The sequence below is a fragment of the Nelumbo nucifera genome, chromosome 4 (assembly GCF_055504915.1).
Source record: "Nelumbo nucifera cultivar China Antique chromosome 4, China Antique-T2T, whole genome shotgun sequence".
NCBI lineage: Eukaryota > Viridiplantae > Streptophyta > Magnoliopsida > Proteales > Nelumbonaceae > Nelumbo > Nelumbo nucifera.
The window spans coordinates 97,205,700-97,228,507 of NC_142652.1; the positions used below are offsets into that span (position 1 = coordinate 97,205,700).

General features: G+C 42.6%; 1 protein-coding gene across 3 annotated transcripts in view; it reads left to right on the plus strand.

The window, feature by feature from the left end:
* The window catches only part of LOC104610848 (HIT-type Zinc finger family protein), a 66,341-nt gene that overhangs the window by 23,908 nt on the left and 19,625 nt on the right, over positions 1-22,808 (plus strand). For all 3 annotated transcript variants that reach the window (XM_010277669.3, XM_010277670.2, XM_088903449.1), the window contains one exon: positions 12,927-13,077. In XM_010277669.3, the coding sequence (XP_010275971.1) occupies positions 12,927-13,077 (151 nt within the window). The remainder of the gene's footprint in view (positions 1-12,926; positions 13,078-22,808) is intronic.

Consider the following 22,808-nt stretch of genomic DNA (forward strand, 5'->3'; position numbering starts at 1 on the left):
TTTAATTCCCGGGATCCATGTGAGTAGAGAGTGCAACACTGTTCCTTGCAGCCGAGGGAGAGGTCCTCTCTTGTCGGGCAGTGTGTGATCATTATGGGCTGAGAGGTTAAGTGTAAGACCATTGAGGGTAATACTTGATGGGCTAATCTTGCATCTGCCCACAGTCCGTGGGTTTTTATAAGGTGGATTGGCCCAGGGACCACTTAGTGTAAGTGTTGGGCCCATTAGGAGTCCATGTGATGGGCTTTAGGGGGTTCACTGTTTTTTCAGTGAATTCGGCTAGGGCTTGTAACAAAGGCTGGGCTGAACCCATGTGGCTGATGTGTAGATCAATGTTTGGGTCCCACACCATACAAAGAAGCCCAACTGGGCAGTAGGTTGGAAGCAGTTTGAGTACTTAGACTTATTGGGCCTAAAGCCCATTTCGATTTGGCCTAGTTTGACTAGGTAAATAATGGGGCGGATCTGGGATTAAATCAACAGATAGGATTTACCCTATCCACTCGGAAAATCCAGATCTGAATTCAGATATGGAAACCTCCTAATGAGATTAGGAGAGAGCTGATCTAATCTGCAGATAAAATAAGGGCCTGAATTCAGATATGGAAACCTCCTAATGAGATTAGGAGAGAGCTGATCTAATGTGCAGATAAGATAAGGGCTTATCCTTATCTCTTAAAAAAAACTCCTTATCCAAATACATATTTGGATTAGGAAACTCCTAATGAGATTAGGAGCTCTCTTTAAGGCTATAAAAGGAGGAGGGGGCGAACCATTCAGTTCATCCTCAACATCCCAAGCTTCTCAGAGATCAGATCTCAGAGCACCCAGAGAGAAGACAGCAACAATGTGACTGCGCCATCTCCCTACGTTTCCTCCAGTTGCCGCCATACTGCCAGTTCAACCTCTTTTCTTTGTAGGAGCGATCAAGAACTGTCTTGATATCAGCCTTTGGAGAAAGGCTGATCAGAAGTCGTGCTCACTGTCTCCATCAAATTCTTGCTGAAGAATTCGGTTCGTTGGACGGACCCTGCTGATTCTACTCCACCATTCACTGTGTCATCTTCAGTGGGAGCAGTCTTTGGAGTCTTTCTTTGGGCGTGAACATCTTCGTTGGGAGATATTGCATCTTCGTATCAGGTATATCCCTCTCCTACTGTTTTGGTTCAGATCTGGTTCGGTTCTTGGTTAAAGATTGATCCTTGAAAAATGCAGTTTTTCTAAAACAGGGAATGCGATTCCCACATGGGAGAGAGAAATTTTTGAAAATTCGCCCTACCTTCCTGTAGGGTTCGGCCATCCATATGATGGATCTCTCATCCCTTCAGGGCATGATGATGGGTGGAAGTCTTTAGGGTGTTCTTGATGGTGGGAAAACCTATGGCTAGTCTTTACGTTAAGTCCTTGCCTGGCTGCTTCAAGGTAGGATTTTGGATGTTCTACTTTGGTGTTAGGAAGCTTTGTGGCCAGGGCTAGGTCAAAATGAAGGTTTGGATTTTTCGGGTATTGTTCCCCTTGATGATTTTTTTTCCCAAGGGTTGCTCCTCACAAGGCTCCTATGAGGGTTGGTTTGATCATTGTGGTGGTGGACAGGGTACCTAAGTGGATTTGGTGGTACTCGCTCTCCCCGATGATGGTCATAGTGGAACTGGTTGTGGCTGGAGACGGCCTTGGGTCTTCCAGGAGTCTTCTGTGTTGTCGGATCATGGCGCTGACGTTGGTGCCGTTGTTGATATTGATGTTGGTGTTGGTGCTGGTGCTGACATTGGTACTAGCGCTGGTGCTGATGTCGATGCTGGCGCTGATGTTGGAATGGCTTTGGGGGAGACTTCTTCCTTGTGGTGACTTCCCAACCCGTCCTAGTGCTGATGTGAGATGATTGAGATGGGGTCTTCCTTGTAGGCACGGCGCTGGCTTCGTGGGTATCTGCTTCCTGATAGTATTGCAGGGCCAAAAGTTGCTTCCCATGTACCTTCAAGGCTGTTGTCACTGGAACCATGCAAGGAGAACACTCGTCCAAGATAAGCAGACTGTCTATGTGTGGCATGAGAGCTGCTTCCGCCTGTGCGAGAAACTCCATTTTCAAGACAACCTGAAAATCATCCAAAGGTACTACAGATAGATTGATGGGTCCTTTCCATGACCCAACTTGGAGATCTACCCCACGAGCCATGCCTTCTACTGCTTTGGCCCCTGAGTTGACAGCCTTGATCCACCCTGCCTGTTTGGTGGTGGTCAAGTCGAGTCGCTTTGCCTCCGCAAGCGAGATGAAGTTATGGGTGGCACCAGTGTCCACCAAGGCTTGGGTCGGCCTCCCGCCGAGGGTGATGTCTACATATTTCAGCCCCTTGTGGGCTTTGGTGGGCCGCTTGGATGTGGCCTCTTTCTTAATTATGGCGTTGATGAGTTGGAGGGCGCCTACTCTTGGCACCGCTATGGGTTTCTTCTCATCGCTCTCTTCACTGTTGCTGAGTTTGGCGATGAGGGCAGTGAGTTTCTTCCGTGTTGGACAGTCACTCGTCCAATGATTCCCATTGCAAAGGTAACAAGGCGCAGGAGTAGTTGGTCTCCTAGTGAACCGGTGGCCCTGATAGCTTGGGGCTCCTTGTGGCTTCTTCCCTTGTTGGTAATTGTTGGGCTTGTTAGTGGGCACCGGTTTCTCCTGTGTAGAGGTTGATTTCTGATCTCCCCAACTCAAGCTATTGGTACATGGGCTATGTGGTTGGTGGTCTTCCTCTTCTGACTTCCTTAGATCAACTAGTTGCTCGGCCACCGCCATAGCTGTTGCTAAGTCCTTCACCCCACACCGTTGTAGTTCGAGTTCCGCCCATGGTTTGAGACCATCCATGAAGTTGAACAAAAGGTCTTTGCTAGACATGTCGGAGATCTCAAGGGTCAGGGCTGAGAACTCTTGGACATAGTCATGCAATGAGTCTTGGTGCTTCAAATTCTTCAACTTTCTTTGTGCCAAGTACTCAACATTTTCGAGGAAGAACTGTCGCTTGGTCTCTCTCTTGAAATCGGCCCAGGTGTTGAGGGTCGAGTGCCACATTCAATGTCCTTGCAACATCTACGCCACCATAACATTGCAATATCATTTAATTACATGGCGGTTGTACGTACTTGAGTTTGGTCATCATGGATGCCAATCGCGGAGAAGTACTGATCAAGTTGCCACAAGAGGTTTTCAAGCTCCTGAGCATCACGAGCACCAGAGTATGGAGTTGGTTGGCGCACCTTGATGTGGGTGGATGGAGCAGATGAAGGGCCGGTGGAGTTGGCCATAGCTCTTTTCATGATTGTCAGCTCGACCCTCATCTCATCCAATTGTGCTTGGAAGCTGTCCATCATGCCTTGAAGGCTGCTTTGGGAAGTGCTGGCTTGTGACTGCTGCAAGGTGTTCTGGATGTCTCGGAGGGCTCCGTTAAAGCGGCTCTCCAGCTCCACCACAACATTCTCTACCGTCTCCATGTTGAGATGGAGTTCGTCGACCCAATCTCGAGTCTCACCTACTGTTGCCTCGCAGCGTAGGATGCGCATGTCCATGCTAGCTAGTTGGTCGACAGATTTGTCATGCTTGCTAGCTTTAGTTGTGCGGCCCTTTGGGGCTTGCGTCTTGGCAGGATCGTCGAGTGGAGCCTCATTGGTGTCGTGGGTTTGGTGTAGCCCGTGTAGTGTGTCATCGGCATTGTCATGGTTGCTCTTCATTGTGCTGAAGTAAGGGCGAAGACAGGGTCCAATGTGTGTGTTGGAGCTCCTGCTCTGATACCAACTGTCATGGGGCTAGTCGCTGGGGCCCCATGCGACACTCGAATGTGACGAGTAAGCCTATGTAAGAAGCAACAACACAAGAAAAGGCAACAAGATGGCACACAAATTAGTCAAAAAGGCTACTTGTATTGCATTAATGGATGGCAAGCATAAGCACACAATTCAGTGTCGAGGGGATCTCGTGCTTAACCTTTACACGCTTATGACTCACTCAACTACCTACCTCCCCTCAAAGAGTACGTTAAGCTTTTGGGGGAGTGACATAAAGATACATCAAAAGGATGAAAAATCATACTAGGTAATTACAAGAATGCCATTGACAATCCCCCATACAAAAATACTTGCATAGCCCACCCATGACACACACTTGGACACTGGAGTGGCGGCTGTAGGCACGATGGATGGCACTTGATGGCGCGGTGAAGAGAACACTTGTTACACATAGCCGCAACCATCTTCTCCATGCTACAAACCTTGTCTTTGAAAATCCTCCTATTTCTTTCCTTCCATATATTACACAATACTACCATACCCCCTGGCAGACCCATTGCATCCACCTCAGCCCATTCTCCTCTATCTGACCCTCATATCTCATTTTTCAACCTTAAATCAAAAGATTCCATTTTTCAACCTCCTCTTCCCATCTCTTAGACCCCTTACATTCCAAGATAGAAGCTTCATGTCTGTAGCTCTCCTCTCCCCCTCTATCTGCCCTTCTATTCCTCTTCCGTCAGACCTGTGTGTCGCCCCTCCCCTTCTTCCCCTCCTTCAGTAGTTCCCTCGTTATCTTTTCCTTCTTGTTTCTCCCTTCCAGACCTCTTGTACTGATCAATAGCTTTTCTCACCATTTCTTCTCCCCCTAGAAAAAAAACTGATCCAAGGCTTTACCTACCTCTATCTGTCTTTTTGCTAGCTCTTCGATACCCACCTTCCTCACTACCACCTTCTCTCTTTCTTCCTGATTGTTTTTTACCTTGTCCCTCAGCTCCTCCACTCCAGCTCCCTCCTTCCCCTACTTCCTCTCCTCAAGCTTCTTTGTTTTTTTCTTCCTATTATAGACTATTTGTTTCCTTCACCCCCCATTTTCTTTTTGTACCAGACTTCCTACCCCCACACGGATACAATCTTCCCTATCCCATCGAAAACAACCCAATATTACTCCAAAACAGAGGTGGGGCAAAGATGGAAAATGCTCCAGGGGGAGAAGAACGACGAGGGAAAGGGGCAGGGAGTAGGCCTTCCTTGTTGAGCTCACTCACCTCCTGCTGACTAAAAACATCTTCAAATATGCCTGGAACTGCCTCGATCCCTACCAGAGGCGGAGCTTTGTTGTTTGAAGTTGCGATCGCCTCCACTTCATCCTCTTTGCCTTCGTTTATTGTCTCCACTCTTACTTCTTCCTCCCTTGCTCCAAAAAATAGTTGTAACTTTTGTTACGATTGTCTCTGGAGCGTGATTGTCATTCACTAGAGACTTCTTTCTTCCTGGTGCTGTTGAGATCTCTCCCTCTTCACTCTCGTTTGTGTTTTGTTCGAAGGAGCTTTGGTTTCCCTCCTTCTCGAACCCCAATCTTCTCATCTCCTTTGTGTCTCGTAACGACCCAGATCCAACCTTCCCTGTTGGACAGTTTCCACTTCCTGCTCTGAGAGTTTGTTGAAGCTTGTTCACCCTTCCTCAAAGACGAAAAGGTGGTTCCCATACGACCCCTAAAATTCTTGTCTTTTTTGCCCTTTCTTCTTTTACACTCCACCAACAACCTGCTAAAGCGGTTGTCCCTTCTCCTTCTTCCTTGGTTGACACAACTGGCTGTAACCGATTCCTCTCTCCCCTTCTTCCTTGGCCCCACTTGAGATTCCCATTCAATAGTCGGGTCTACCTCCATCTCGTCCACTTGTCCCCCTTCTTCGTCCTTTTTGGCCGCCCCTTCGCCCATGTGTATCTTCCTATTTGAGCTTGAATCTGACTCAGCATCAACCTCCTCCCCCACTCGACTATTGGCTCCCTCTCAGCATCTCCCTCCTCCCTCGCCCGACTCTTTGGTTCCCTTCCTGTCTCCTACCTTTCTCCTGTTTTCGCCTTTACGCTCCCTTGAGCTTCCGAGCACCCTATCTCTCCCTCCAGCCTCCCCTTCTCTTCGTACTTTCAGTGTGTTCTCTCCTCTTTACGAAAAGACTCATCAACCCCTTCTACCAATATTCTCAGTTCATACTCCTCCCCTGCAAACTCCAAAGTCAGCTTCGTAGGAACCTCTGCCGGATTCTCAACCTCGACCAGAATCCTAGCTAAGTCCATCTTTTCCCACGTTCTATTATGGCCATTGAACTTAAGGAATCTACTGCATGCTGCACCCACTTCTTCAAAGGTAACTATGCTCCATGCATGGAGGGGTATCCCTGCAATTGCAATCAAAGTCGCGTAACTCACTCTTCCTTTCTTTAGCTCTCCAACCGCCGGGAACCACCAGCCTAACTGAGGTCTATGGCCCTCTCTTTTTCCTGCTCCCCTTTCAAAACCTCTTCTGCGGTTTCCTTGGACTGAAACATGAATAACCATAGTTCTGCGCTCAATCTCCGCACGCCCAAGACCTTCTCTCTTCCCCACTCTAGCTTCGTCTAGGCATCAAACTCCCTTTCATCCATCTCCTTCCCTACCACTCTTCCCATCAGGCTCACATGTAGAACCGACATCCGCTCCTCCATCTTCCCAATCCTCTCGACATTCACCGCAACTCTCCTCATCTTCCGTAACTACCACTCTCCTCACTAGAGACATTGTGACAATCTTTCATCATCATATAAATCCTTTTTAGCCTCTATTGCTGCTATACCCATTCCATAGTTTTTCCCGTAAATGTTCCTACATTCCAAGTGGCTAACCAAAGCCGTATTTCTTGGACTAGCTAGCTTCTTTACCCGTCCCTATCCAAAGTGATGTGGGAACCCTTGCCTATTTGACACCACATCTGGGTGTCGCGGTCGCTTACAGGGACAATCCTAATGAATCCTTGCCCATTTAACACTACCCTCGGGTTTGGGTGCAGTGAGTCGTTTCTGGAGAACACCCTAGCATGAGCATGAAAAGACAAATTAGGGTCCATATTCATGAGGGTATGACATGAGTTTTAGTGTCGACTGCCAACCTGACGCAATCCTCCTTTATCTGGGCTTGGGACCTATAGTGTAAGATAAGCTTACACTAGAAGAGTTTCCTTGGCAATGCATCCAATCTCCCTTAAAGCTTGTTTGTGAGTCTACACTTCTTGATTTCTTCTTTGCAATCAAGAAATTACCAGTTTTGAGTCCCCTTTTCCTTCCACCTGTCTAGCTGCATAATTAGCCTCATAGCCATAATTTATGTATTTATGGAATCTCCAGTCCCTATTAGTCCCAAGAACAAAGTCATAATTGAGCCACTACCATCCCTAATTACACTTGTGATACCCGAATGGATTGGATTACCTTGAGAGCTTCCGTCTAAGGTCAACTACACCCTATTATAATTTGGGGCCTCTCTTTATGTACTTGATTGCACACTGATAAAGAAGCCTTTTTTTTTTCTTTTATCTTTTCAATCCCTAATTGAACATGCTTATTTATTACTGTAAAACAAGAGTAAACAGAGGAAGAAGAAGAATTTATTATATGTATTCATCAATCTCGTATGTATATATACAAGTTACAAATCAATTTCTATGTTAGGAAAGAAGACTAATTAAATTCCTACAATTCAGTCCTACAATCAAGGTAAATCTTATCTCCCTAGTATTTACTTCCTATTCTGTAACACTCCCCCTCAAGCTGGAGCATAGATATTAATCATGCCCAGCTTGTTACAAAGATAATCAACCCGGACCCCATTAAGAGCCTTCGTGAAGATATCTCCTAGTTGTTCTCCTGTTTTCACATAACCTGTGGAAATCAAACCTTGCTGAATCTTTTCACGAACGAAATGGCAATCAATCTCAATATGCTTAGTTCGTTCATGAAAAACAGGATTAGATGCAATGTGAAGAGCAGCTTGGTTATCACACCATAACTTGGCTGGTACTGAAGTTTTAAGACCTACTTCAGTTAGAAACTGATATATCCACATTATTTCACACACAAACTTGGCCATAGCTCTATATTCCGATTCTGCACTCGAACGTGAGACAACATTCTGCTTCTTGCTTTTCCATGAAACTAAATTCCCTCCAACAAATACACAATAGGAAGTAGACCTTCGATCTTCCTTGGATCCTGCCCAGTCAGCATTTGAAAAACATTCAATTCTAGTATGACCATGATTGCCATACAAAATTCCTCGCCCAGGTGCTCCTTTTAAGTAGCACAAAATTTGTTCTACAGCTGTCCAGTGATTAACTGTTGGAGAGGACATGTACTGACTCACCACACTAACTGAATACGCAATATCTAGACGAGTTACAGTAAGATAATTCAACTTTCCAACCAATCTTCTATATCTCTTAGGATCTTCAAATAATTCACCATCTTTTGTGAGCTGCAAGTTAGGAAACATTGGAGTGCTACATGGCTTAGCTCCCAACTTTCCCGTCTCAGACAACAAGTCAAGTACATATTTCCTTTGAGATAAGAATATTCCATTCTTGCTTCTTGTTACTTCAACACCTAAGAAGTATTTCAACATTCCCAAATCTTTGGTATGAAACTGAGTGTGGAGAAAGGATTTAAGGGATGAAATCCCTATAGTATCACTCTCAGTAATGACAATATCATCCACATACACAACTAACAAAATGATGCCGGCAACAGAGTGCTTGAAGAAAACAGAATGATCAGACTTACTTTTCTTCATACCAAAATTCTCGACTGCCTGACTAAACTTTCCAAACCAAGCACGAGGACTCTGCTCCAACCCGTACAGAGACTTATGAAGATAGCAAATTTTCCCATACTCCCCCTGAGCAACAAAGCCAGGCGGTTGCTCCATATAAACTTCCTCCTGAAGATCCTCATGAAGAAAAGCATTCTTGATGTCTAACTGATGAATGGGCCAATTATAAGTAGCTGCCATAGAAATAAACAACCTGACAGAAGTAAGTTTAGCAACAGGAGAAAAGGTATCAGAATAATCCACTCCATAAGTCTGAGCATATCCTTTAGCAACAAGACGGGCTTTCAATCGGGCAATGGACCCATCAGGATTGACTTTAACTGTAAACACCCATTTACACCCAATAGCCTTCTTATTTGCAGGTAAATTTACCAAGGTCCAAGTACCATTGTCCTCTAAAGCATTCATCTCCTCAATCATAGCATTACGCCATCCAGGGTGAGAAAGGGCTTCTTTAACAGTCTTAGGAACAGAGATAGAATCAAGAGATGCAATAAAAGAACAAGAAGAGGACGACAAATGATTATAAGACACAAATGAAGATACTGGATAAGTACACTTACGCTTACCTTTACGAAGAGCAATAGGAAGATCATCATTAGAGACTGGTTCTGATGACGAAGGAACATGATCAGTTGAGACTGGATCTGCCGACGAAGGAGCTGGTGCAGGACATGGATCCGGAGGGGTTGGTTGCCGAGAATAAACTTGTACTGTAGGTGGCTTAGGCCTGGCAGGAGTAGATTCAATAGGATGTGAAACAGATGATGTGACAGAGTATAGATAACAAATCATCATCCTCCCCCCGACTTGAATGAGGAGTAGATGGAAAGAAAGGTGTATCTTCTAGAAAATTAACATCAGCTGACACAAGATATCTGTGAAGAGTAGGACAATAACATCTATACCCTTTTTGAACACGAGAATACCCAAGAAAAACACACTTCAAAGATTTTGGATCTAGTTTGGTAACCTGAGGACGAACATCCCGAACAAAGCATGTACATCCAAATACCCTAGGCTCAATAGGAAACAATGTTTTATTTGGAATCAGAACATGATAAGGAGTCTTACCCTGAAGGACAGACGAAGACATACGGTTAGTCAAAAAACATGCTTTGGAAACTGCATCAGCCCAGAAAGGTTTAGGAACCTTCATTTGAAATAACAAAGCTCTTGCAGTTTCAAGGTGTCTATTTTTCCGTTCAGCAACCCCATTTTGAGATGGTGTATCTACACAAGAAGTTTGATGAAGAATGCCATGCTGAAGCATGTAAGTTTGAAAGGATTCTGACAAGTACTCCTTAGCATTATCACTTCTCAATATTTGTACAGAAACATTAAATTGAGTTTTAACTTCAACACAGAAAGCAGGAAAATGAGAAAACACCTCAGAACGATTTTTTATTAAATTTAACCATGTCATACGAGAGTAATCATCAACAAAAGTAACAAAATACTTAATCCTAGTTTTGGACTCAACTGGACACGGACCCCAAACATCTGAATGGACTAACTCAAAAGGAGCACTAGCTCGTTTATTGACTCTAGGACTCGAACTAAGACGATGGTGTTTAGCAAACTGACAAGACTCACAATTTAATGACGACAAACTCTGAAATTGAGGACAAATTTGCTTTAACACATGGAGAGAGGGGTGGCCCAACCGACAATGTGCTTCAAAAGGGGTTACAAATCCAGAATAGGCTATGGATCTTGGAACTTGTGTATCAAGGATGTAGAAACCTCCAGACTCATGTCCCTTACCAATAATCTTCTTCGTCGTAAGATCCTGAAATAAACAATAATCAGGAAAAAATGAGACACAACAATTAAGGGTACGAGTGAGTTTGCTAACATAAATTAAATTAAATGATAACTGAGGTAAACTAAGAACAGATGACAAAGGAAGTGATGGTGTTGGACTAATTGTGCCAGACCCAATAACACAAGATGTTGACCCATCTGCTAAAGTAACAGGAGAGGTAGATTTATGTGACTGAAAGGTAGAAAACAGACTTGAATTACCTGTCATATGATCTGTAGCTCCAGAATCAATGACCCATTTTGAAGAGGAGGAAACAAGACATGTATTGGGTTTACCTGACTCGACGATGGCAGTAACAGGAGTAGATTGAGGTTTCAATGATTCTTGGTACTGAGCAAATTTGGCATATTCATCTGCAGATATCATAACAGACTTCTCAGAAGTATCCATGGTGGATGCAATATGGGCAGATTGAGTTTTCTTATTCTGCAACTTCCTGCAATCCCGCTTCATATGTCTCGGCTTATGACAGTAATGACACACTATCTCTCCTGACTCCTGTCCACGAGTATTAGTATTCCTGTCATAGTTACTTGACCTGTCATAATTGCTGGATCCTCTACCACTACCACTCCTGTATTGTTGTCTCCCTGATTCAGATGTATTATTGCGGCTGACAAGGGCACTACTAGGCTGAACAGGTGGAGAACTTTCTGTACGAAGGACCCTACTGAAAGCATCTTGTAGAGAAGAGATCTCTGAACTGGAAAGAATCTGAGATTTAACAGTCTCAAATTCAGAAGGTAGGCCAGCTAAAAAACTCATAACAACCATCTTTTCTCGCTGAGCTTGTTGAACAGTCACATCAGTACTAAATAGAAGCAACATATTAAGTTCTTCATATGTTTTCTTGAAATCCATGTAATAGCTTGTAAGAGATCTATCGCCTTTGTCCACCCTGTAAAAGGCTTTGCACACATCATAAATGCGGGAAATATTCCCCTTTCCGGAGTACAAGAACTCTAGATAGTTCATTAATTCCTTAACAATTCCACAGTGAGTGAGTAAACCAACCACCTCACTTTCAATGGAGTTGCGTATCTGCAAGAACAAACGAGCATCCTCCCTCAACCAAGACTTTCTCGAGTCATCATTAGGAGGGTCATTAGTCAAATGGTTATCCATAGCAATACTCAACAAATATAGTTGAACAGTTTTACTCCAATCCAGATAATTAGAGCCATTAAGCTTATGCTTAGTTATTTTTGACATCATTAGAACAACATCCAACATAACTACTGATTTCTTGTTTGCCATAATCTCAAAGTTCAAATAAACAGAATATTTTGAACACCGAAAATCAACGGAGCACACCTGTTGAAAACACTGGAATGGATATGCACGTAACAAAGCACAAATATGTGCTATACAGGACGAGGCGAGCCAAAAGACAACGACCAAAAAATTTTCCGGCGATAGACGCGCCTCCACGCGCCGACGCGTGTGACTGTGGCAGAATCTTCAGGCGGCGCGTGAAACACACGCGCAGGGCTGCTGACTGCTGGACTTTGCAGAACCTCCGATCGGCGGGCGACGCTTCTTCCTGGATGGGCGGTTAGAGTAAAAAAAAACTGCTCCAAGGAGGTGACCCGAAACACCCAAAAATTTTCCTCTACCTACTGTTTACTTGGGAAAAAAAAACGAAAGGGCAGGTAGAGATTAGATGCTCTGATACCATGCAAAACAAGAGTAAACAGAGGAAGAAGAAGAATTTGTTATATGTATTCAATCAATCTCGTATGTATATATACAAGTTACAAATTCTCTGTTAGGAAAGAAGACTAATTAAATTCCTACAAATCAGTCCTACAATCAAGGTATAAATCATATCTCCTACAAATCAGTCCTATAATCAAGGTAAATCATATCTCCTACAAATCAGTCCTACAATCAAGGTAAATCATATCTCCCTAGTATTTACTTCCTATTCTGTAACAATTACCAAGCGCTTTTGGGTGCAGTTTACTTTTCCATGGATGAAACAACTTACCTCATTTTAGTTAAAATACAATTTGAGGCCCATTTCCTGTTAGGCATGGGCTGCTTTGATTGAACTACCCATCTATTTCCGTGGGTATGAATCTGCTGCTACCAAATGGACAATGCCAAATGATTAAGAATTACCCTTTAGGAATCTGGTTTTATACAACTGGTTAGAATTGGATTTATGGTTGAGGACATTTTCCAAAAGGATCCATTAACCTATTTTTTGGCCAAATAGAAGTTGGGTGTGGTAGTTGTTCCTTGTATCTGTTCTTGCATTCATTGTAGTCCTGTACTTGGATAATACTCTGAATTTATTGCATGGATAGGGATAGATGTGTTTGGATGTTGCCATGCAGTTAGAATGACAAGAAATTATATCAATTGTCCATAAGCAATATACAAATATATCTAGTGGACAACTGAGTATTATTATCAACGGTGCAAGACATAATATTTAATTATTACTTTCGTTGATTATTTCCACCAGACACATAGTCTTCGTTGCACGGAGTCTTTCATGAGAGAAAATGTTATGGAGGAGCTTCGGCAAATGCAATCTGATGAGGCAACAAAACGGAAGATGATGGACATACTCAAACGTTTCCATTCAGAAGAGATGGAGAGAATGAACGAGGATGGTTCGTTACTTGAACTCCTATTTGCGTTATGTTGTGTTGTGTTATAGTTTCTACTTCTATATAAAGCTCAATACAATCTATATGGGTCTGAGTCATCCGCTACAGTGTCTTAACCTTATTGCCTGATCCCCTAAGGCTGTGTTTGTTTCGAAAGAAAAGGTAGGGAAACCTGGTAAAAGAAGATACTCAACCTGAATCGATCTACTTTATCCAGTCCTACTAGTTTTCGTTTTTATTTTTTTGTTAGCCTATTAGGCATGGACGACTCTAATTTAATGCTAAAAGGAAGCTTATGGTGTCAAAACTTGAACTAGAACCATCTTGGACATAAAACAACTAGCTAATAACCATGTACTTTTTATCATTTTCAGTATTTTGATCAAAAGTCAACTATGTATTATATCGTGTGACAAAACACTGCATACATCAGAGATGCATATGAGCTATAACAAACAGCTAGACAATGCATAAAGACTACTCTAGCAGAAAAAAATATAATTTTAGTTCTCAATGGCCTTTAAGCTACCTAGGTTTACCCTTAGGAGCCAACCTGAAGGAGTCAAGCTTTTGGAATCCAGTTGTAGAAAAGGTGACAAAGAAACTGACATGTTGGGAAAAGGGCTACATTTCCCTAGGAGGTAGGATAACCCTAATAAAGTCGACCCTAGCAAACCTCCCTGTGTACTATATGTCAGTCTTCAAAATGCCGGTGGGAGTAAGCAAGGACATTGAGAAATTAATAAAGGACTTCTTATGGGAGCCAGGAGAAGAGAAAAGAGATCACAAGGTGTGCTGGGAGATAGTAGAGATAAAAAGTATGGGAGTCTTGGAATAGGAAATATGCAAAAAAGAAATTTATCTCTACTAGGGAACTGGCTATGGAGATTGCCAAGAGAAAGAAACTATGGGCAAGGGTGGTGGTGAGCATACACGGGCTATTGGACAATGGATGAGACGCTGGATCACTGCAACGGGCTACCAGAGCTTCACCTTGGAAGGCCATACAAGCAATTTGACCTTGGTTCTTGCCTCTTGTAAGGTATGGACTCAATTCTGGCAACTTAATCAAATTCTGGGATCAAATCTGGTATGGGAACTCCCCTTTGAAAGACTTATACCCCTCTTTGTATTCTTTATCATGTTTCAAGAGTGAGCCCATTTCAACTTTCTTAGTCCCTTTAAACTCAATCAATAGTTTTGATTGGAACTTTGGCTTTAGAAGGGGATTAAGGGATTCAGAAATTGATAGTGTACTCTCTTTAATCAAAACCTTGAAGGAACTTTCCTTGATCCTGATAAGTCTGATGAAAGAATTTGGACACCTTCCTCTTCGGGTCTGTTTTCCTGTAACTCCTTCAAAGTGTTAACCTAACCTCCCCTTAGTTCCCCCTCAATCTTTTCCTGTTAAGGAGGTATGGTGCAAGCCTATCCCACCTAGGATTGCGGCTTTTTGTTGGGAAGTTGTACACAAAAGAATAAATACTTTTGACCGGCTACAAAGGAAGAGGAAAAAGTGGTGCCTTTTCCCACACTGATGTGTTCTGTGTAAGGCTAATAGTGAGACTTGCTTTCATTTGTTTATTACTTGTCCGTTTGTTGCTGGTATTTGGGAATGGCTTTTTTCCTTATTTGAATGCAGGTGGACACCTCCGGCTGACATCAAAAGTCTCTTTGATCCAACTTCCTGTCCATGGCCGAAGAAGATCGGTAACATCATGTGGAAGAGTGCTAGGGTGGCAATAATCTGGGTAGTGTGGGAAGAAAGAAATGCAAGAATTTTTAGAGAAAAAGGAGATAACAAAAGAGGCCTTGATTGAATCAATACTGATTAGAGTGGCTCAATGGCTGAAATCCTTAGGAAACTTCTCACCTATATCCATTGATGGTATCATTAGAAACTGGAAGATAGTGGCAGACTCAAATGTCAATAAGCAGCCTGTTATTCCTATCTGGATCCCTCCTGAAAGAGGATTTATAAAGCTTAACTTTGACGGCAGTAGCATGGGAAACCCAGGAAGGTCAGGAATTGGAGGTGTATTCAGGGATGAGGAGGGTAAAGTGTGTGCATTATTCTCAGGCCCAGCAGGTGAAGGAGATTCACTAAGAGCGGAAGTAATGGCAATTATGGAAGGGGTGCAAAGGGCTAGAACCATAAATGCTAGAAAGCTAATCATTGAAGGGGATTCCAAACTGATAGTGGCTTGGCTACTGGATGAGGAAAGTAGGATGTGGAAATACAATAGTGAGAAGAAAAAATTCAGATGGATCACAAAGGACATGGAACTGAGAATACAGTGGGTGAAAAGAACAGCTAATTCAATGGCCGATGCGCTAGCCAAGCAAGGGGTTGGGAGAATTCAAACATTTTGGGCTCAAATGTAGTTGTAATTATAACTAAAATTAAAGGGGAGAGATAAGAGAGCTTGTCTCTCTCTCACTTTCTCTTGTACACTTTCCTTTAAATTCAATGAAGTAATCAGTTATTCATCAAAAAAAATTTGGCTAGAGTATCTGCATTCAAGTTAATCACACTTTGGCACAATTTAATTACATTAGCTGAGCCACATTCTATTACAGGGGAGGGCATTTGTGCTTGCTTGCTAAAAGACCAAGGCACATACTGACACGGACATGGATTACTAGAAATAGAGATTTAACTCTCCATTTCCTAAAATTCTGGACATGGATATGGGGTATGGGTATCCCATATATTTTTTTTCTTCTTTTTTTTTTTTCTCTGAGAAAGTATGACATATTCATTGGAGGGGTGAGAAAAACTGAAACCCCTAACAAGCCATACAGTGAGGGACTGCACAATAATAACAAGGTGTGTTCTCTGGAATGAAATACAAAAGGCAAGACTATATTTTTTTGATAAGCAACAATAGCAATTTTATAATCAGAAATTAAATTTTACGAGCTGGAATCAGAGAGGTTGGGAAGAACAGCTCAACAAGACATCAAAATGTACTCCCATCACCCCCAAAAAGATTCCTCCTTTCCACCCATTGTTTTGCTAACCCATCAGCCATACCATTAGCAGGTCTGTACACCTAATTCAGACTAATTACCCTGTCTCTTTTTAATTCTTTTATCTCCTTCAGTACATTCTTGGACACCCAAGGACATCTTTCCTCACTCTGTACCCATCCCTCCACCACCTTGGGATCTCCCTCAATGATTATGTTGGTATGGTTTCTGCATTTGCCAGTCTATTCAAATTACATTGCCATAACCTGCTGGTCTTGAGTAGATAGTGAAAATGTCCCACATACAATTTCTGAATACTCCAAAGCCTGAAAAACCTGAATTATCCTTACTACAGCCGTCAAAATGAAGTTTGATATATTGAACTAGAGGAGGTTCCCATTGAGGATGTACCACAAGGTCCACAACCCTCATAATAGATGAGTTTACAATTATCTGCTGACATCTTAGAATGCCATCAGAAGAGAAAGGGTTGAACAAACACATTGTTTTCACCCAAGAATATTTCTTCACATTCTAGCTCACTGGGCCATTTGAAGACAAACACTCCTTAAGGCCTGAGATGGTTTGACTCCATCACACTTCTTAAGGCCTCATTAGCTTGAGATGGTTTGGTATAGAAAATTCTGCAGTTTCTCTCTCTCCACAAAGTCCAGATGACAACCCATGAAGTAGAGTGTATAAGGTCAAAGTGTTGCTTCCTTCAAACACATTATTGGATATGAAGGAGTGGGAGAAAATATGAACAAACAAGAAAAGTATTAAAAAAAGGTTGGGCACAGTTATCATTCATCCAATGGATGCTTCTACATGCAGCTGGATACCCCACTGAAGGTGAAGGTGTGACCTAAAATACATGGCTTGAAGATGAAGGTGAAGAGTATCAAAGAACGAAGAGGTCGGTGTGGTCCAGGTTGATGTGAGACAAGAAGAAAACTTGAACGAGAAGCTGAAGGTTTTGGAGGCATGTCTTGTTGGTAGGTTTGTGGGCTTCGAGTTGGAGAAGAAAACAGTTGAAGCTTGGGCGAAGCTTGAATGGAGTAATGAAAGAGTTGTGGGTGTTAGAAATTTGGCTGGGGGCTTGCTTCTATTTATGTTTTAGAGGAGAGAGGTTGTGGCTTGGGTTCTAGAGTCAGAGAGGGAGAAGAGGAGGAATCAGACTTAAGGTTAGGTTGGTGGTTTCCAACAGCAAGAGGGATTCTTAATGGAAGGATAAAAAGAACAGTGTGGATTGGAGTGGTGGGAATTCCCTTGCGTGCTTGGGGATCATTGACTTTAAAAAAAATTGGAGACATTTGTGGAAGGTTCTTAATCAGTGTTTTAAAAGTGCAAGGTGCAAGGTGAGGCATGCGCCTTTTTGAAGCAAGGCGCAAAAATAAAAATAAGCTAAAAAATAAAAAATGTCGACAAATTAAAAAAAATTGCTAAAAATTTAAAAAAGTGAAAAAAGGCAAAAAATATTAAACATAATATTAATAAAAATTACGAACGTAAATTTTAAAATAAATGTTTTAAAAAACCTATTATCTAAAATTAAAATACATAAACATAACTTGTAAAGCATATTCAAATGAGAATTTAAAAATAAAATCAAACATATAAAACATTTTCAAGCATGTAAAACCCATAATCTCTTTTGTTTCTCAATTACATTACTTCAAGTAGCTAATGTGATGTAAAACATATTACATTCCTGATTCTACGAGCTGCCTTTGTGCCACGCCCCTCGAGGCAAGCCAAAACAAGTCTATGTTAGGGTCTTAAATTCTTAGTTCTCACACAAAAATATTGATTTTATAATTTTAATTGTTTTTTAAGAAGATATTTTATTAGGATGGATGAATGGACAACGTTACCAAATAGGGGGTTTTTGGAGCTTTGGTGAGCGAGTGAAGTGAGTGAACATGGACTTGTTTGGGCTTTGCCTTGAGGGGCTTTGCCTTGAGGGGCTTTGCATGGGGGTCTACCCCCGGACCTAGCCGCTAGGTTCAAAAAAAGCAAAAAAGCGTTAAGTTTTCAAAAGGCCCATGCCTGGGTTGAGGCGCGAGGCACATCAGGTGCACGCCTAGGCACACCAAGCGTGTGCCTTTTGAAAGGGCTGCGCCTAGGACCTAGGCGAGGCACTTACCTTAAAACGTGCCTTGCCTGTGTGCCTAGGTGCGCCTCAGGCGTGCCTTTTAAATCACTGGCTTTGATGATGGAAATTGGAGTTGGGAAAAGATGGATTTTGCGAGAATCCTTGTGGAAGTTGAAGACTTGGCTGAAATTTGTTGTGGAGTTATATTTTGCAATGCAGGGAAAATTTATAATTTGCGATTGTTTTGGAAGGGGAAAACTTAAGCAGATCTGGAATAATTATCAACTGAAGGAAGAAGAAAAGATCAAAGGTGGAAAGGTTGATATCGGATATAGAAGAAAATTTGGAGTTCAACGGAAGAGGGGAGAGAAGGAAAGCCTCCAAGTAGGGCCTGATCTTAGAAGGGGATGCCAAATCTTTTATCTCCATGAAAATCATCAGTTTGAATGTAAAGGGGTTGGGGAGTGCTAGGAAAAGAAGGCTAATTAAAGACCTCCTTAGAAGGGAAAGGCCAGATATAGTGATGTTACAAGTGGCCAAATTAGCCGATATTGATAGAAGTTGGGCAAGAAGTATCTGGAAATCTAGAGGAAAGTTAGAATGCTCGAGTCAGGGGTATTTTGGTCATTCTGGTGTATCTTCTTGAAAGTGAAAGGTCTATTGTATCTGAGTTTAAGTTATGTGTCCCATCTTCTATGAGGGACAAAATTGTCTTTCTTGTAACTCTAAATTTTATGAATAAAATTCAAGTGGGTCGGCTAGGAGAGTGATTTTTTCACATTCTCTCTTCTAGTCTGGCTGAACACTCTTCTCTCCTTCTTCTTCTTCTTCCTCTTTATCTTTTCTTTCTTCTTTCTTCTTCTCTACTTTGACCTAGAATCAACTAGGGTTTATTCACATGGTATCAGAGCAATAAGGTCTCGTGTTTTCTTGCTGCTGTCTTCTTCCTGGGTTCGCCGCCAGCTTCACAGTAGGTTTCATCATCCTACAGCTGACCTGATTGAAGACTTGATAAAGGGCTGAAAAGGAGTTGCCGTTTTGAGGGCCTGGAGGTGAGAATGCTTCTGGCCGGTGCTGTGGTGGTTGTTGAAGTGGTATACTAGACCCTCTATTCAGTGTACGAAGAGGGCTGGACGTATACAGGTATGGACACTGCTGTTGTGTGTTCAGAAATGGACTGTGAATGCTAATTTTTGTGCTTCAAAAGTTAATTGTTGTGGTGCTGGGTGAAACTGATACACATATCAGTCATGTTCCTTTGTTTTCTTGCTCGCATGTGTGCTGAAAGAATAGTAGACTGCTGATGTCCACGACAGCAGTGGTGTGCTGATGGTTGTGTTGTGGTGGCTGACATATCTGTGATTCTAAATGCTTAAAAGTGAACCCCTAGACCTTGTGTGTAATCAGTTCTGCAGTATGAAGAACAAGTGTTCGATGAAATGACTGAGTAATTTCAGCCGTGGTGTGTTGATGGTAAATGGTTCTGCGGTGTGCAGTCCAAGTGTTTGATGTGTTGACTGAATGATTTCAGCTTTAGAGTGTAGTGTGTAATGTGCAGTTGAAGAAGGTGGAGTTGGTGGTATCATAAGTGAGACAAGTCTTGTGAAGAGTGTGAGATTGTGGTGTATATTCAAAGGTGAAATAATTGAGATGGCTTCATCTGTAGATGGGAATGACAACAAAACCGGCATCATGCTTTCTCCAGATTATCTAAGTGTTCAAATGTCATCCATCAAGTTGAATGGTGAGAACTGTGTACCATGGGCAAAATCTGTGGAGGTGTTCTTGAAGGCCAAGAGGAAAGTAAAACATGTGAGGGAGGAGAAACCTCCCTTTGATTCCCCTGGGTTCAGTGATTGGGAACAAGATGATGCACAGATAATGACATGGCTTTGGAACAGCATGGGACCAAAGATTAGTGTGAACTTCATGTTCCTAGATGCAGCCAAAGAGATCTGGGATCATGCTAAAAAGTTGTACTCTGGACAAGACAACACAACTAGGATATATCAGTTATACCAAGAGTACTTCAATTTGAAGCAAGGAAGTCAAAGCTTAGAAGAGTATTATGCAAGTTTGAGGAACATCCGCAATGAGCTAAATGTGTATCACCCTCTAACATCAGATGTCCAAATCCAATAACAACAACGTGAACAACTTGATATGACTAGGTTTCTTGTGGGCTTGAAGGCTGAGTATGAGCCTGTCAGAGCACATATATTGGGGGGATCAACTCTCCCCTCACTTGAAGAAGTTTTTGCTTGTCTTAAGAGGACATCCATTGAGCCGGTGGAACATTCTTCCTTCTCTGATAGATCTGGTTTGGTAGTGACTAAAGGGAGTGGCCGTGGAAGTAGAAGTGGTGGTGGCAGCAGTGGCCCTCCAAGCAACCGTGGTGGACACATGTTTAACCGGGCTAGTGGCCGGACTAGAGGCCGAGAGTCAGGGGGAGGCCGTGGAAAAGGAATGAGTAATGCTCAGAGAAAATGTACACATTGTGGCTTAGAGGGGCACACAATTAATTTCTGCTATGATTTGCGTGGTCCACCCAACACTTGGGCTAACCATGCTACATCTAAGAGTAGTAGCACAATTACTGAAAGCTAGCAAACTGCCCCAAACCCCTCCACACCCGCTTGTGCATCCGGGCAGGAAATGGTGAGTGTACCACGGGCCATATATGAGCAGTTCCTTCAAACATCTTAGCAGAACACAACTACACTTGCCCATTCAGGTATGACTTGCTTAGCTTCCAAAGCCTCACCCTGGGTCATTGATTCCGGAGCCTCGGACCATATGTTTGGGACTCTTGATGTATTTTCTTCCCTTTCTCGCTCCTCCACATCTCAGACAGTTACACTTGCTAATGGTTCTACATCTCCTATTTGTGGTGTTGGTGATGTTGATATCTCCTCCTTGTCTTTAGCATCTGTTTTATATGTTCCTAAGTTCCCTTTTAACCTTATGTCTGTTAGCAGATTAACCAAGTCCCTTAATTGTTCTGTAACCTTCTATCCTTCTTCTTGTGTGTTTCAGGATCTCAAGACGGGGAAGAAGATTGGTGGAGGGCATGAAGCAGATGGTTTGTATTACCTTGATGGTGGTGGCCCCCCAGTGGCTTTTTAGTCGTCTCTTACTCCTCTCCAATGGCACTGCAGACTTGGTCATCCCTCTCTCAAGGCTTTGAAGCTGTTAGTTCCTTCCTTGAGTCATCTTTCATCATTAGATTGTGAGTCATGTCAGTTGGGAAAACATCGTCGAGTCTCATTTAGTTCAAGAATTGATAGTCGTGTCTCAAGTCCTTTTGCTTTAGTTCATTCTGATGTATGGGGTCCGGTTAAAGTGGTGTCATACAATGGGTTTAAGTATTTTGTAATCTTTGTTGATGACTTTTCAAGGATGATATGGATCTATCTTATGAAAGACCGTAGTGAATTGTTCTCTATTTTTCAGAAATTTCATGCTGAAATACACACTCAATTTGGTGTTCATATGAAAATACTTCGCTCCGATAATGCCAAAGAATACATCTCCTCACCATTTCAGCAATACCTAGAACATAATGGTATAATTCATCAAACTTCTTGTGCCTACACCCCACAACAAAACGGTGTAGCTAAACGGAAAAAAGACATCTTCTTGAAACTGCTCGGTCCTTGATGATCAATATGCATGTCCCAAAGCATTTTTGGAGTGATGCTGTTCTTACATCCTGTTTTCTGATAAATCGGATGCCCATTGTCAATCCTTGGAAGTCAATCCCCTTTCTCCGTGTTGTTTCCCACTTTGTCTCCATTTCCTCTCACCCCAAGAGTCTTTGGCTGTGTTTGTTTTGTTCAACACTTGGGGCCTGGAGTAGACAAGCTAGATGCTCGAGCTACGAAGTGTATTTTTCTTGGCTACTCGAGGATTCAGAAAGGGTATAAGTGTTATAACCCAAAATTTCATAAATCGTTTGTGTGCTCTGATGTCACTTTCTTTGAATCAGTTCCATTTTTCTCAGATATCGGGGTCTCTTCTTCTTTCTCTGTGGTTCCTCTTCTTGTATTGGTTGTGGACCCTCTTCCCGTAGCTCTCATTGCTACTGCAGATGCACATCATATGCCTGTTACTACAGAGAGGCCGCCAATTACTCAAGTGTATACCCGCAAAAGTGCTTCGGCCCCTCCTCCACTTCAGCACCTGTCGACAGATCCTTCTACTGCTCCTTCTCTCTCAGATCTTGATCTCCCTATTGCTTTGCGGAAAGGTAAACGTACTTGTACTTCTCATCCCATTTCAGGCTATGTTTCAACTGGTCACCTTTCTGCTTCTCATTGCAAGTTTATATCATTACTCTCATCGGTTCCCATTCCCAAGATTGTACAGGAAGCCCTTACCTCCCCAGGGTGGTGGCAAGCCATGGAAGAAGAACTCTCTGCTGTACAACATAATCACACGTGGGAACTCACCACCCTTCCTCCTGGTAAGCACACTTTTGGGTGTAAATGGGTCTATACAGTGAAGCATCTTCCTGATGGCAATGTGGAACGATTGAAGGCACAGTTAGTGGTCAAGGGCTATTCTCAGTTATATGGTGTGGACTATATGGAGACATTCTCTCCTGTGGCTAAAATTGGTTCAGTTCGGGTGTTGATCTCATTAGTTGCTATGTATGATTAGCCTC